General features: G+C 42.2%; 1 protein-coding gene across 3 annotated transcripts in view; it reads left to right on the top strand.

The window, feature by feature from the left end:
* The first annotated feature begins 2,084 nt into the window (after positions 1-2,084).
* The window catches only part of adam17b (ADAM metallopeptidase domain 17b), a 54,815-nt gene continuing 40,803 nt past the window's right edge, over positions 2,085-16,096 (top strand). For all 3 annotated transcript variants that reach the window (XM_078399247.1, XM_078399246.1, XM_078399245.1), the window contains exons 1-3: positions 2,085-2,276; positions 12,217-12,349; positions 13,681-13,814. In XM_078399247.1, the coding sequence (XP_078255373.1) occupies positions 2,156-2,276; positions 12,217-12,349; positions 13,681-13,814 (388 nt within the window). In that variant the 5' untranslated portion in view covers positions 2,085-2,155. The remainder of the gene's footprint in view (positions 2,277-12,216; positions 12,350-13,680; positions 13,815-16,096) is intronic.

Raw genomic sequence — 16,096 nt, 5'->3', positions numbered from 1 at the left:
AATGGAGGCATAACTTGTGGAGTACCCAAGGGTTCAGTGACCCAGAATGCTGTATCAATTACCTACAATTTTATCAATCAATAAAAAAGTCAGTCTGAAGATGGGTCTTGTCCCGAAACGTCACCCATTCCTTCTCTCCTGAGATGCTGCCTGACCCGCTGAGTTACTCCAACATTTTGTGTCTACCTTCAATTTGCACCAGCATCTACAGTTATTTTTCCTATACAATTTTAGGAGTCGTCTTTAAATACAGGAGAGGTTCCGGAAGACTGGAGGGTGGCAAATGATGTTCCTCTATTCTCAGAAGGGCTGCAGGGAGAATGCTGGGAATTATAGGCCAGTGAGCTCACATCTGTAATTGGAAAGTTACTAGAGTATTCTGACCGAGAGGATATACAGGCATTTAGATGAAGGGCTGATTGGGGATTGTCAGTATGGGTTTGTATGTGGGGCATCGTGTCTCACAAATTTGATTTTTTGAAGACGTGAGCAAAAAGGTTGATGAGGCAGAAGCCAATTGCGGAGGCCAATTAACCACCAAACCCGCACATAGTTGGACTGCGAAAAACCTGAGGAAACCCACGTGGTCACAGGAAGAAAGTGCAAACTCCACACAGACAGCACCTATTTTAACTTTGTGACATTTGTTACAGACTGAGAACTGTTGTTGTTTATGCTTTATTCTTAATTGTCAACTATGTTTGTGTTGTCATTTGTGAGCGGAGCACCAAGGCACATTCCTTGTACATGCATACTTGGCCAATAAACTTATTCGTTCATTTTTGATTTAATCTCCAGCGCCATAGTATGTTTCCAGCAAGAGGTTTTGGTTTTTAATCCCCCTCGTATCTGTCGTTAAAGATTGCTGCAGTTCCCAACCACTTCCTTTACCAGGATAGATACAAAATGCAGGAGCAAGGCAAGGGGTCAGGTAGATCTGTGCAGAAAAGAAATGAGTGATGTTTCAGGGTTGAGGCCCTTCTTTAGACCGAGTCAGTGGAAAGGGGAACGAGAGATATAGTTCAGTTCACGTAGGATGAATGAAAGATTTGCAAAAAGCAATGATGAACAAGGAAAGGTGGAACCCACAATGGTCCGTTGTTGGCTGTGGAGATGGTGATACAAACAGAGAAACTCGACAGGGCGCCAGTATGTAGGAAGGCAGCATCTCTGGAGAAAAGTGATAGGTGACGTTTTGGACGGAGACCCTTCTTCAGACAGAGTCAGGGGAAAGGCAAACGGATACAAATGGCGATATATATAGAGAGGTAGAACGAATGAAAGATATGTATAAAAAAAGTAATGATGACAAAGGAAACAGGCTGTGAGTTAGGTGAAAGCGAGTTGTACAGCCAATGATGAATCCCACCAGGACAACTGTGAAGCTGGTACTGCGACTAGTCTAGGGTGGGGGACGGAGCGGAGGGAGAGGATGTCAATCAATCAATATTCAATAGTCGTTTATTTGTCACATACACATAAATGTGTAGTAGAATGAAACATTACCCGCAGTTCAACAATAAGACCAATAAGAATAATCAATAAAAATGCAATAACACATACAATCATAAACTAACACCAAACAAAAGAAACATCCATCTCAGTGAGTCTCCTGCAGTCCTCTCCTCACTGTGATGGAAGGCCACAATGTATTTTCTCTTCCCCTGCCGTCTTCTCCTGCAGGGGTTACTTGAAAGTTAGAGAAATCGGTGATCATACGGCTGCCGTGCGCAGCCTCAGCGAAACATGAGGTGCTGCACGTCCCTACAAATTGCGACCCTAGTAGTGATCCTTTACCAGGAGGAGGGCGCCCTCGCCGAGGAGAGGCCCGGCCCAGCCCAGCCCACACCCCGGACACAGTTCGGTTCCCGCGGCCCGGCCCGGCCCTGCCCTTCCCTCCTCCCAAGCAACAGGAGCACTTCCGGGCTGGGCCGGGCCGGGCCGAGCGGGGCTGCGCTACAGGCACCGAACTGTGTCCGGGGTGTGGGCCGGGCCGGGCACCGAACTGTGTCCGGGGTGTGGGCCGGGCCGGGCACCGAACTGTGTCCGGGGTGTGGGCCGGGCTGCGCTGGGTTGGGGGCGGGCGGGCGGGCGGGCCTGTGACTCACTCGGCGGTGGCGGCGCTCGCAGTACCCCGTCCCCTCCAGTCCCGGCGATGAGCACCATGGCGGCGGCCTCGGCCGTGGCGCTGCTGTCGCTGTCGCTGCTGCTCTGCTGTCGGCGAGGAGACGCAGCCGGGGCCCAGTCGGAGGGTGAGGGGCGCGGCCCACAGTTCGGTAAGAGGAGGCCCTGGAGCAGTTGGCTCTGGGACGGGAACCCTCTTCACAAGGGGGGGGGGGGGGGTGACTGCGGGAAATAGAAGGAACTGTTGGGTGGCCGAGTGCGAGTAGATGGCGAATAGATTTACATTTCAATAGACAATAGGTGCAGGAGGAGGCCCTTCGAGCCAGCACCACCATTCAATGTGATCATGGCTGATCATTCTCAATCAGCACCCCGTTCCTGCCTTCTCCCCATACCCCCTGACCCCACTATCATTAAGAGCTCTATCTAGCTCTCTCTTGAATGCATTCAGAGAATTGGCCTCCACTGCCTTCTGAGGCAGAGAATTCCACAGATTTACAACTCTCTGACTGGATTTTGTTTTCCTCGTCTCTGTTCTAAATGGCCTACCCCTTATTCTTAAATTGTGGCCCCTGGTTCTGGACTATGTTTCCTGCCTCTAACGAGTCCAACCCCTTAATAATCTTATATGTTTCAATAAGATCCCCTCTCATCCTTCTAAATTCCAGTGTAGACAAGCCTAGTCGCTCCAGTCTTTCAACATATGACAGTCCTGCCATTCCAGGAATTAACCTAGTAAACCTATGCTGCACGCCCTCAATAGCAAGAATATCCTTCCTCGAATTTGTGGACCAAAACTGCAGGTACTCCAGGTGCGGTCAAACTAGGGCCCTATACAACTGCAGAAGGACCTCTTTGCTCCTATACTCAACTCCTCTTGTTATGAAGGCCAACATTCCATTGGCTTTCTTCACTGCCTGCTGTACCTGCATGCTTCCTTTCAGTGACTGATGCACTAGGACACCCAGATCTCGTTGTACGCCCCCTTTTCCTAACTTGACACCATTCAGATAATAATCTGCCTTCTTATTCTTACCACCAAAGTGGATAACCTCACACTTGTCCACATTAAACTGCATCTGCCATGCATCCGCCCCCTCACACAACCTGTCCAAGTCACCCTGCAACCTCATAGCATCTTCCTCACAGCTCACACTACCACCCAGCTTTGTATCATCTACAAATTTGCTAATGATACTTTTAATCCCTTCATCCAAATTTCATTCTGCAGTGGACTGGGAGAGTGCTGATACCACACAGTCCCTCCCCAAACACAAAACAAAGTGTTGCAGTGAAAAAGTGTGTCCCAAGGGAAAGTGTGTGTTGCAAACATAATGTGCTTGTATACAGATGAGAATGAAAGGTGTATATAATGGGGGTGGAAGACAGAGTTGTGGGATGTTTTGGGGGTTGTGATATCTTGTCTACCGACCATGCAAAAATAAACAACTACAAGGTCAGGAGGAAATCTGCTGATCGAATGTAGGGTTGATCATCCCCTTGCATGGTTTCAAACTGAAATACAAGTCAATGTATACAGGTGTGTCCTAAAACTTAAAAGTTTTATCCACAGTTTGACCTATTTTTACAAAATGTTAAATGGTCAGCTCGACATTGATTACCACATCTACACCAAACCCAAACCTTTCAGGAGTAGACGAGGGCATTCGATTCAATTTGAGATACCAGCTATCAAGACAGATGTGTATAGCAATTCATTCTTCCCTCGCACAATTAAAGCATGGAATAGTCTTCACCCTACTATGTTACTCAACCAGACGCAACTAAATTTAAGGCAGCTCTTCTCCAAGAAGCTCTTCTTGCTTAAGTCCATACTCCGTCACCTGCAGTTTAAATTCCATTTGGAATATTTTGGAGGACCAAGAACCACCCTACTGCATAAAGTTGAAATGGGATTTCTAAAGAAATTAATATGTCCAAAGACATAGATAAGATGAATGCATCCAGTCTTTTCCTCGGCATTATAGAATCAAGAATTAGAAGAGGAAGATTTAATAGGAACACGGGCAACTTTTTCACAGAACAAGCTGCCAGAAAAAGTGGTTGAGGCAGGTGCAATAGCAACATTTAAAAAACACGTGGATAAGTGCAATAAGTGGAAGGTTTTAGAGGGATTAGTGCCAAATGCGGACAAGTAGGTGGGCATTTTGGTTGTCGTGGACAAGTTGGGCTATCAGGCCTGTTTCTGTGCTGTATGATTCTGACTTGATGTACAATTCAGCAAAACCTTGGATAAGGTTCTGCATGGTAGGTTATTCTGGAAGATCCAGAGAGAGTTAGCTAATTGGATACACAATTGGTTGATGATAGGAGGCAGAGACTGAGGGTGTAAGGTTCGTTTTCAGATTGGAGGCCCCTAACTAGAGGTGTGCCTGAGGTCTGGATCCATTGTTCATTTATATCAATGATTTGGATGAGAAGGTACAAGGTGCAGTTAGTAAATTTGACACTGAAATAGTACATAGCGAAGAAGGTTGTCAAGAATTGCAGTGAGATCTGGATTAACTGAGAAAGTGGATCGAGGAATGGCAAATGAAATTCATTTGGGGTCAGTGCAAGGGGTTGGGACGTCAATTTCACATTCACAACAGGAATTTCACATTTAACGTTTGGGCTCTGATGCGTGTTGGGTGCAGAGGGACATTAGGACAAGTGCATAATCCCCTGAAATTTGCGTAGTAGGTAGATAGGGTGCCGAAGAAGGCTTCTGGTGCACTGTACTTTATCAGCAGTGCATTGAGTATAGAAGTTGAGACATTATGCTGCACTTGGAGTAAGATATTGGTGGGGCTGCACTTGGAGTTTTCGTCAAACAGCTTTTGGAAAGATGCCATTAAGCTGGAATGGGTGCAGAAAAAAATCACGAGCAATCGAGAGGCTGAGTTATAGGGAGAGGTTTGGCAAGCTGTGACTATTCTCCGGGGCTTAGAAGAATGAGGCAAATGCACCGTTTTTTCCCCCAAGGCTGGGGAATCAAGATCATGAGGGCATATGCTTAAGGTGTGCAAGGAAAGATTTAAGAGGAACCTGAGGGGCAACTTTCTCACATGCTAGGTGGTACATGTATAACAAACTGCCAGAGGATGTAGTTGAGATAGGTTCAACAACAACATCAGACACAAATCGGTCTTCCTATTCTGGTTTCTGGGATAAGCTGAAGATAATTGCTGCATTATTGGAATTACAGATTTTTTAAAATTACAGATTCCTTTTAATTACAGATTTCTTACTATTTCAGATTTCTTTTAATTTATGTTAATTCTCACTACCTCTTTACATTCATTACTTTGTGACATTTCTAGTCCACTATATATTTACAACTGAATTGGGTAAAATATACTAGTATTATATTGTTTTAGTTTGTCATGTGCACAAACAACTAAACCAAAGCTGTTGTCTTCAAATACCACCTCAACCTCCGTGTCCCCTTCAGATGCCATATTCTTCCAGTCTGTTGTTTTAGAACAGAACAGTACAGCACAGGAATGGGCCTCCAATGTCTGTGCCGAACATGATGCCAATTTAAACTAATCTCATCTGAATGTACATGATCAGTATCCTTCTATTCCTGTACCTACATGTCCCTGTCTAAAAGCCTCTGAAATGCCACTTTTTCTTTATTACTTGGGAAATTTTGATTTTGTGTGTCTTGTTTGGTCGGAATAGATTGCCGAGGCTTTCTCTATGAGGTTTCAGAATTGTGTGCTTGTCTAAAATGTTATGTTTTCCAATGTTTGTTTGCTTTTCCAATTGGGCCCTGCTACAAGATCACGTTTACTTGTGTAGTTTGATTTGATTCTGTGCCTGTTGGAATTTGTAAAAATTCAATTGTGGATTCCACAAATAAGGTAATGTGGTTAAATTTTCTTAGAGTTTTTAAAGTTGATCGAATTGTACTCTCGCATGTTGATTTGTAAGATTGAAGTTTAGACCCAGCACGAAGAAGAACCAGCCAGCAATTACACTTCAAAATCAGAATGGTGTATGATTTGGGTAGGAATTTGCAGGAAGTGATGTTCCACATACATGCTGCTTTGATACTTGGTGGTAGAAGTTGCAGGTTTAGGACAAGTTATAGTTGTCTAAGTAAATATGTTTGGTGCATTTTATGGATGGTGCACACTGTGGAAACGGTGGAAGGAATAAATATTTATGCGTAGACACACAATGCTGGAGTAACTCAGCGGGTCATGCAGCATCTCTGGAGAGAAGGAATGGGTGAAGTTTTGGGTCGAGACCCTTCTTCAGACTGATATCAGGGGAGGGGGTGGGACAAAGATAGGATGTGGTCAGAGACAGGAAGCCTAGTGGAACTGGGAAGGGGGAGGGGATAGAGAGGGAAAGCAGGGATTATCTAAAGTTAGAGAAGTCAATGTTCATACCACTGGGGTATAAACTACCCAAGCGAAATATGAGGTGCTGTTCCTCCAATTTGCGCTGGGCCTCCCTCTGACAATGGAGGAGGTCCAGGACAGAAAGGTCAGATTGGGAATGGGAGGGGGAGTCGCAGTCGCAGTGCTGAGCCACTGGGAGATCAGGTTGGTTAAGACGGACTGAGCGGAGTTCAGCGAAACGATCGCTGAGTCTGCGCTTGGTCTCGCCGATGTAGAGATGTTGACCCCTGGAACAGCGGATACAGTAGATGAGGTTAGAGGAGATGCAGGTGAACCTCTGCCTCACCTGGAAAGACTGTTTGGGTCCTTGGATGGAGTCGAGGGGGGAGGTAAAAGGGCAGGTGTTGCATCTCCTGCGGTTGCAGGGGAAAGTACCCGGGGAGGGGATGGTTTGGGTGGGAAGGGTCGAGTGGACCAGGGAGTTTCGAAGGGAACGGTCTCTGCGGAAAGCAGAAAGGGGTGGAGATGGGAAGATGTGGCCAGTAGTGCGATCCCGTTGGAGGTGGCGGAAATGTTGGAGGATAATATGTTGTATGCGACGGCTGATGGGGTGGAAGGTGAGGACAAAGGAGACTCTGGCCTTGTTACGAATAGGGGGAGGGGGAGCAAGAGCGGAGCTGCGGGATATTGAGGAGACCCTATTGAGAGCCTCATCTATAATGGAAGAGGGGAACCCCCGTTTCCTAAAGAATGAGGACATCTCCGATCTCCTAGTATGGAACACCTCATCCTGGGTGGAGATGCGGCGTAGACAGAGGAATTGGGAGTAGGGGATAGAGTTTTTACAGGAAACAGGGTGGGAAGAAGTGTAGTCAAGATAGCTATGGGAGTCAGTAGGTTTGTTGCAGATGTTGGTCACTAGTCTGTCTCCTGTGATGGAGACGGTGAGATCCAGAAACGGTAGGGAGATGTCGGAGATAGTCCAAGTGTATTTAAGAACAGGATGGAAATTAGTGGTGAAATTGATGAAGTCCATTTTTTTCCTACACATAAATATTTATGTGTGCCATTCAAATGGACTGTGTTCTGGATATTGTCAAGATGTTGGGTCCAGAGTGGTGTTGGTGAGGGATTTGGTAGTGGTCATTACCATTTGAATGTCAAGGGTAACTGGTTGGAGGCTCTCTTGTTGAAAATGGTCATTATCTGCCACTTTTGTAGCATGACTGATACATGGCTGACTGATGTCTAGGTCATGCAGTATGCAAGAATGGATGTGAATTTGCCGAGGAATTGCAAATGGAATTGAATGTTGTGCAAATATCAACAAACATCCCCTCTTCTGATCTTAGGATGGAAGATTCATGAAATCACCCATGGAGCTCCTGGCTACGATATCCTGGGACTGGGATGATTGATGTTGAAATAAGCGCTGGTTATTAGTGAGAAAGTGCCGTCAATGATACTGTCCATCTCTTTACTGATGTTTGACACTTACACAGCTTACACTGATTCTCAGGTACATCTGAGATGTTCTATCAATAACTAAAATTAAAACTTTCATATTACTTGTATCTTTTACTCAATTCAGTATTAAATATATCAAGATGAGGAGAAAGGTCACAAAGTAATGAATGCTAAGAGACAATGAGAATTTAAAATATAATATTGATAAAGAAGATCTGTATTAAATGATTGCAATGTTCCATATTAATGACTAGATGCTTGTGCTCCAGTTGCACTGGAACTTGGCTATGGGCACAGCAGCCTCTGGAGCAGAAGTGTTCAAAACTATAACTGGGATGTTGTCTGGTTCCAAACTTTTGCTATACTGAGTTCTCTGAGCCATTTCCTGTTTCCACTCCACACTATTCAATTTAGCTGAAGACTAGCTTCTGTTATGGTGGCGATCTCAGGAAGAAGCCAGAATCCATTTTGCACATCTGACTGAGCATAGTTGCATACGTCTTTAGCTCTGACATGATGGGCCCTGCCATTGTGAAGGATGAGGATATGTTCTAACCTCTTCCTGTTTAATTGCTCCACCATTAACAACTTAACATTTCAGGATTGCTGAATTTTGATCTGATCTGTTGATAGTGAGATTGCTTAACTCTGTCCATTACACGTTTTCCTATTTAGCTTGCATGAATGTTGTCCAAAGTTGATGTATCTTCATTATTAGATATGACTGCTGATGTTCTTGGGATTCCTCATTGATGATAGTGTGATGGATTATGCTTGCCATGATCCTAAAGATCTTGACAGCATACATTTCTTCTTTTGTTGATGGTACACAGTGCCTTATGGGTGCCCAATTTCAACTGCCGTATCTGTTCCTAGTATGTCCTATTTAGTTTCTGATACTGGGACACAACGGCGTGTGTGCAGCTGGGGCTACGAAGCAGATTTTTATAACATTGGTTCGGCTGCATTTGGAGTATTCTGTGCAGTTCTGGTCAACTCATTAAAGGAGGGATGTAGAGGCTTTTGTGCAGGTGCAGATGAGGTTTACCAGGACACTTGAGCAACACAATAAATGCTGGAGGAACTTAACGGGCCAGGCAACATCGAGGAAGGAAATGAACAGGCGAGGTTTTGAGTCAGGTCCCTTCTTCAGACTGATTTGAGTAGTGGGGAGAAAGCTGGAAAAGAGAGGTGGGAGTGGCGGATGAGTAGAGTAAGTGACAAAGGGCAGTGGTGAAAAGGAGACTAAAGGGTGTCAGATAGCGAGCGTAGAGGAAAAATGAAATGTAAGGTTGGAAGGAAGGATGTGAGTTGAAGGGAACACAAGGAAGGGAAGAGGATGGATTAAAAGGAAATGGGGAATTTGAGTGCATGGAGGATGGAGAATACGTGTACAATGGAAGGGAAAGGAGGAGGGTGTTTTGGGAGATGGTGGGGGAAGTAGGAGGGCTGGGAAGTATGGGAAAGAAATAGGAGTAGGAGGGTATTATTTGAGTTGGAGAATTCAGGTTTGATACCAATTGAAAACTATCCAAGCAGAATATGAGGTGCTGTTCCCCCAGTGTGCATGTGGCCTCAATTTGGCAATGGAGGAGGCCATGGACCAAGAGGTTGATATGGGACGGGGAGTTAAAATAGTTAACATCTGGGAGATTCAGCAGGCAGCACATGTGTTTGGCGAACCAGTCATCTAATGAACGCATGGTCTTCCCATTGTAAAGGAAGCTACATAGGGAGTACAGAGGTACATGTGAAACTCTGTCTCACCTGGAAGGCTACTGGGGTCCCTAGATGGAACTGAGGAAGACGGTATGGATGCAGGTGTTACATTTCCTGCAGTTGCAAGGGAAAGTACCTGGTGGTGGGGCTGGTTGGCTGGGAAGGGATGAGTGAACCAAGGAGTTGTGGTGGGAATGGTCTCAACAGAAATCGTAAAGGGATGGGAATAGGAAGGTGTGACGAGGTGGGATCATATTTGAAGATGGAGGAAATGTTGGAGAATGATGTTGTTGCATTCTGGAGACTGTTGGGGTTATATCAGGTTTATGATATGTAACGCAGAAGCTATTGGCAATTTTTGATGACAGAAAATAGGAACGGTCAAAATGCTTTCGCTAAATATTAATAAAATTCTCGAATGTTTATCTTTTTTGGTTATTTTTAGCCCTTACTTTTTGGAAGTTTATATTTATGATATGCAAGTTTAGCTGTTATTTGTTCCAGGCACTTGAAGAGAACATTCAGTTTCTCTCTGCTTGAGAAACATTTGTAAGGCAAAAAGTTTGAAATGTACTCATTACCAAATCCAGGCCATTTTGTCAGTTGAAACGGATACATTTTTAAAGCTCGACTGGCCACCTGCTTTTATTTTGTTGATTAATATAGTTGCTGAGATGAATTGTGCAGTTGTCATCCAATTACAAATGTAGCAAAGATCTGCTAGATTATTTAAAAGCGTTGAGCATAGTTTACTGATTATGAGAAAGAAACTGAACCATATAGACAGGTAAAACTATAAATAGAGCATAGTTGGAAAGAAACAGCAAGGTTTTAAAGAAACGCCAAAGAAGCATTAAGGTAGAATAAAAGATGAACTTGAGAAATGAGGACAGGACATGTTGAAGTGGGAAGAAACTGGAATACCTGGAGGAATCTCACATAGGACAAACATACAAACTCTAAACAGACAGCACCAGAGATCATGATTATTTGTTGCTGGCAATGTGAGACAGCAGCCCTCGTAATTGTGCCACTGCTGCTCACATATTACACATTGAAGCCATAACACACCAGTGGTGGATGGGCGGCACAATGGCCCAGCGGTAGCGTTGCTGCCTTATAGCACCAGATACCCAGGTTTTATTCTCAGTGTGGGTGCTGTCTGTATGAATTTTGTACATTCTCCCTGTGACTGCATGGGTTTTCTCCGGGTGCTCCAGTTTCCTCCCACTCTCAAAGACGTACAGGGTTGTAGGTTAATTGGTTTTGATAAAATTGTTAAATTGTCCCTAGTGTGTAGGATAGTTTTAGTGTTCGGGGTGATCACTGGTCGGCGCAGACTCGGTGGGCTGAAGGGTCTGTTTTCACGCTGTCTCTCTAAAACCTAAAGTGTGGATTATTGACAATTGAAACAAATGGGTGTTAAAGATTCTTTTTACGTTGTGGTTGTGCTTGTACAGGTGGGGTTAGTATTTCATTGAAAAACTTGTTTTGAATGTGAAAATGGCACAATGAATTATGAGAGGAGGAACTACCTATCATTGAGTAGTCCCCGGCAGCTTCTGCCTATTTTTTGGTGGCCATACTGTGAAATGGATGACACAGTTAAATTCACAGTCACAGGGTGTTGGCCAAATGTAATGGTACGAAAAGCAAAAATAAGGATTTTTTTTGACATTTATAGTCTCTCACAGAAGTGGGAGGATGTGTTCCTTTCACATACCAGCCCAATCCTTGTGTTTTTTTCCCAGCTCTTGGTAACTCCTGCACATTGTCATTTCAATGTCCAATTATTTGCACATGTCTGTATTAAATTTCATCCATTATTATTTTGTCTATTCACATTTTCTCCGCTTCATTTTATGACTTCTTTGATTCCATAATTAATTGTACATTAAATGTGGATTTGGCCAATAAATTGAATTTGTATTCAAGTGATACAATGAGAAAATAATCTATCGTGCCAGCACATTAGTATATAATAATTATTATTCAATGGCTATTTTATTCACTTACTCAGTATTTTATTTGCTAGCAGATTAATTGTGATGATCTGTAAGATTATGCTGTAGGTTTCAAAGCTCTCCTTCAGAGAATTTGACTCATTTTGTAGAAGTGCATTAACTGCAATTAAAATACATCTTCTGCTTTTAAATAATAGTACATTAAATTTAGTTAATCCAAGTACAACATTAAGTATATACAAAAATTTAATTAACCTTTCAAGGTTATTTATACAACAGGAATGTATCTCAGAATGTAATATTGGACTGTAAGTATATCTGCAAATCCCTATTATAGAAAAGAAACTGGAAGAAGGTACCACTGTAAGACAACTCCTAAACAAACAGGCGTGGCAATTAAAAAAATGATAACTTTAGTACCATTTTTGATGTCTTTTAATGTGTCTTTTATTATCCTTTGCAGCATTATGCATTTCTGTGTTTGATCTCTGTAGGTGCTCTGTTCCATTACATTGGATAATTGCGAGTCAACTTCAAATAATGATCTGAAAGAAAACATTAAAAATCCTCTACTTTTTTTTAAACAGATGTTTTGGATGGATTATTAACTAATTATGACGTACTCTCATTGTCGGATATCCGTCAGCACTCTCTGAGAAAGCGTGATATGGAACCACAGTCACATTTAGAACAATCGGTACAGTTTTCAGCTCTGAATAGGTAAGATTGAATGGATTATTTTGGAGCACAGGTGATTTTGTTCTCAAAATTAGAATTGCAAAGGAATAGTCCAAAAAAGGTTTAATATCATAAGAAATATAAAGTTAAAATATTAATGAATAGGCAGGACATTTTTCTGGATGTTGGAGGCAGAAAGGTGTTGAAATCCCTGCCCACTTAAGTCATGCTTATAAAATCAGATAAAAATGCATACTGTAGTGAAATGCAATGCAAGAAGCCAGACATTTTCTTCTCTCTGCCTTTTTCTGCTAAAACCAATATCATGTTAGTTCAGTTAATCTAACTCCAACTATTTGTCAAAATTTACTCTCCCACAATAAAAGAGGTGCTTCAACATATCTGGTTTTATTATAAGGTTTTATTCAATTAATGTTGCTCTGTAGAGAGAACCAATTTCAATCTGTGCCCTGGTTTAATGTCTAATTTTATTCTGGATGAGTTGTATCAAACACGAAAGGTGCTCAGTTGAGATTGTGGCATCTTTGTGGAAACTGGGAAAACTGCAAGGGTATAATTCTGGCTGAACAATCTAAGATACTGTTTGATAACAGTTACATGAGACGTTTATGTGAGAGTATTGGCTGTATTTCCACATTTTCACCCTGGCCAGGAAAAAAAATGAAGAAAAATCAGGATCTAGTAAGTAAAAATGAACTTAAAATTCTTGGGAGTCAGAAATTGCATTTTAATTTTAGAATAAAAAACAAACCTGTGGTTATAATGTTAAAGATGCATTATTTGGCCAATTAGGGCGGTACGGTAGCGCAGCGGTAGAGTTGCTGCTTTACAGCGAATGCAGCGCCGGAGACTCAGGTTCAATCCTGACTACGGGTGCTGCACTGTAAGGAGTTTGTACGTTCTCCCCGTGACCTGCGTGGGTTTTCTCCGAGATCTTCGGTTTCCTCCCACACTCCAAAGACGTACAGGTATGTAGGTTAATTGACTGGGTAAATGTAAAAATTGTCCCTAGTGGGTGTAGGATAGTGTTAATGTACGGGGATCACTGGGCGGCACGGACTTGGAGGGCCGAAAAGGCCTGTTTCCGGCTGTATATATATGATATGATATGATATGATATGAGTGGGTGTTCTTATTGAAATGTATCAAAGATTTTATATAATCTATGTGATAGGTTGATACTTGGCCTGTGCTAATTATGGTGCATTTAGGGAAATATATGTATTGTATTATAATTACATTGCCTGAAAATGTTTTAAGGCAACAGATAAACGTGCATGCATAGAAAAGAGAGAACTGCTAAATAATTGCTGTCTGATATTTGAAAATACTCTGAATTTCCTGTTTCGCAGAAATTTTAACTTGTATTTAACTTCAAATGTGGAGCATTTCTCTGCAACTTTCAAGGCGATAGTGGTGGATGGAGAAGGAAATGAAGAAGAGTATCCTGTGCAATGGAAAAATTTCTTTACTGGACATGTGATTGGTTAGTATTTATAGCAGAATTGAGTGAATGCAGAACATTTTAATGAAAGAATTTGAATCAAACATCCATTGAATATAAAAAAATATTTTCTGTGGCGGGACAGTTACATTTGAGGGAAATTGTTCATAAATAAGATGTATTTTCACTTGAAACCTGTGGATCTCGATTAGATCATGAAGCTTTAAACTCAGGAGGAAGTCTTTCAGTTGTCATGGCTACCAGGGCACTGTACATCTGTGAGCTTTTTATTACTTCCTAAAAGCTTGTATATTACTCTAATCTGCTGGTGGCAAAGTTAGTCCTGCTTGTTATATAAATGCTATTAAGGAAACAGTGGTTACAAATGTTAAAAGTGTTTTTCACAGAAAATCGTTATTTATCGTACTATTTTTCTCTCCTTTTAATTGCATAAAATCTTCATGGTCAACTTTAAGTTAATTAATAACTGTCCAATATCCAGATGTTGTTGACCTTCTAGGTCGTTGATTTAAATAGTGAAAAGAGTGAAGCTTACATTTTTGCCAATAGCACTTAAGTTAATAATATAGATGCAAGCAGGAAGTTGCAAAGGGTATTTATGCATTAAATGGGTAGGCAGGTTAAATACAATGGAGAGGTTAAAAAATAGGTTTAAACCTCCAAAGAAATGATCGTGTTTATTGTAAGATTGGCTGGAATACAAAGTTATTGAGGGCTGCACAGTGATGTAGCTGGTGGAGCTGCTGTGCCTCACTGTGCCAGAGTCCCGGTTTCAACCCTGACCTCGGATGTAGTCTGTATAGAGATTGCACATTCTCCCTGTGACCTCGTGTGCATCCCAAAGACGTGCGGGTTTGTAGGTTAATTGGCATCTGTGATATTGCCCCTTGTATGTAGGGAATTGATGAGAAAGTGGGACAACATACAACTAGTGTGATAGAGACACAAAGACCTGCATATGCTGGTTTACAAATAAAACAGGAGTAACTCACTGGGTCAGTTTGCATCTCTCGAGGAAATGTGTAGGAAGGAACTTCATAATCGAGAGATATGGGAGGGTAAGGTGTGAAAACAAAGATCTCTGGTTTTCACGCCTTACCCTTCCACATCTCTTGTTTCCCTCTCCTGCTGAGTTACTCCAGCATTTTGTGTCTATCTTCTGTGGATCTCCGGAGGACATGGATTGGAAATGCTTTGGGTCGGGACCCTTCTTCAGACCTGAATCTATCTGTGGAGGATTCCTTTCCCAGAGAACTGTCTCTGCAGGACCTGTATCTATGCTGTATCTCTAAATTAAACTAAACATATAATGTCGTGTTACAGCTGCACAGAGCACTGCCTTGACCTCAATCTTGAGCACTGCAATTAGTTTTAGGTACCTCGCCTCAAGAATGATAGATTGAGTTTGAAGGGTTTGGCACATGCATTCATTAGAATCATACCTGGAGTTAAAAGAGTTAAATTGTGAGGACATTAGTCTTTTCAATATATAACTTGTGAATGTAACTCATCTATGTACTAAAACTCTTGTTTGTTTGTTTGTTTGTTCCTGAACTACAGCCAAAATGGTACACGATAGCGTGGCAATTTTAGGTCCACCTTACTCACCGTCGTCCCTTTGGTGCTAATGGGAGAAGTTTCATTGAAATCTGTGTTATATTTTTTAAGTTATTCACATTTTAAAGTTTAAATCTATCTCTCAGGGAGGGGGGGAGGAGGGAGGACAAGGTGGGTTGAGGGGGAGGGGAAGAGGGGAGGGATGGGGAGGAGTGAGAGAGGGTGGAGGGAAGGGAGGAGGAGGGGGGAGGAGGAAGGGGAGTGGGAGGGGAGGTTTGGGCCCAATGGGTCCATTTGGTCTAGTAGTTGTTAAAGATGACCAATAAATATTTTAAATGATGCATGATCAGAGTTTACATTTTCTTATTGTTCGAAAATTAAGTGGTAATATTGAGGTTTACAATGATCAAAACACGTGATGGGATCAAAAGAGAGAAATTATTTTCTCTGCTGGATACATCTCAAAGGGGTTGGGGTGTGTTGGTTCAAGGTGGTAATCTTAAAATTAGACCTAGGCTGTTCGGAAGTGATGTCTAACACTTCATGCAAAAAAATGGAGGAAATCTGGAACACTTTTTCTTGGGTTGTCAAGGCTGTTTCACTTGAAAATTTCATGACTGCAAATAATATATTTTTAAAAGGTAAAATTTTAAAAAGTAAAGTAAGATAATATTTTTAAAAGCAGCAAGGAAACTAAATGGATTTAGGATCCACGTGATGTATGATCAAATTGAGTGGCCGAAACA

This window comes from Rhinoraja longicauda, chromosome 5 (assembly GCF_053455715.1).
Source record: "Rhinoraja longicauda isolate Sanriku21f chromosome 5, sRhiLon1.1, whole genome shotgun sequence".
NCBI classification, from domain to species: Eukaryota; Metazoa; Chordata; class Chondrichthyes; order Rajiformes; family Arhynchobatidae; genus Rhinoraja; species Rhinoraja longicauda.
The sequence above is the reverse complement of the archived record's forward strand: the minus strand, read 5'-3'. Positions and strand labels throughout refer to the sequence as shown.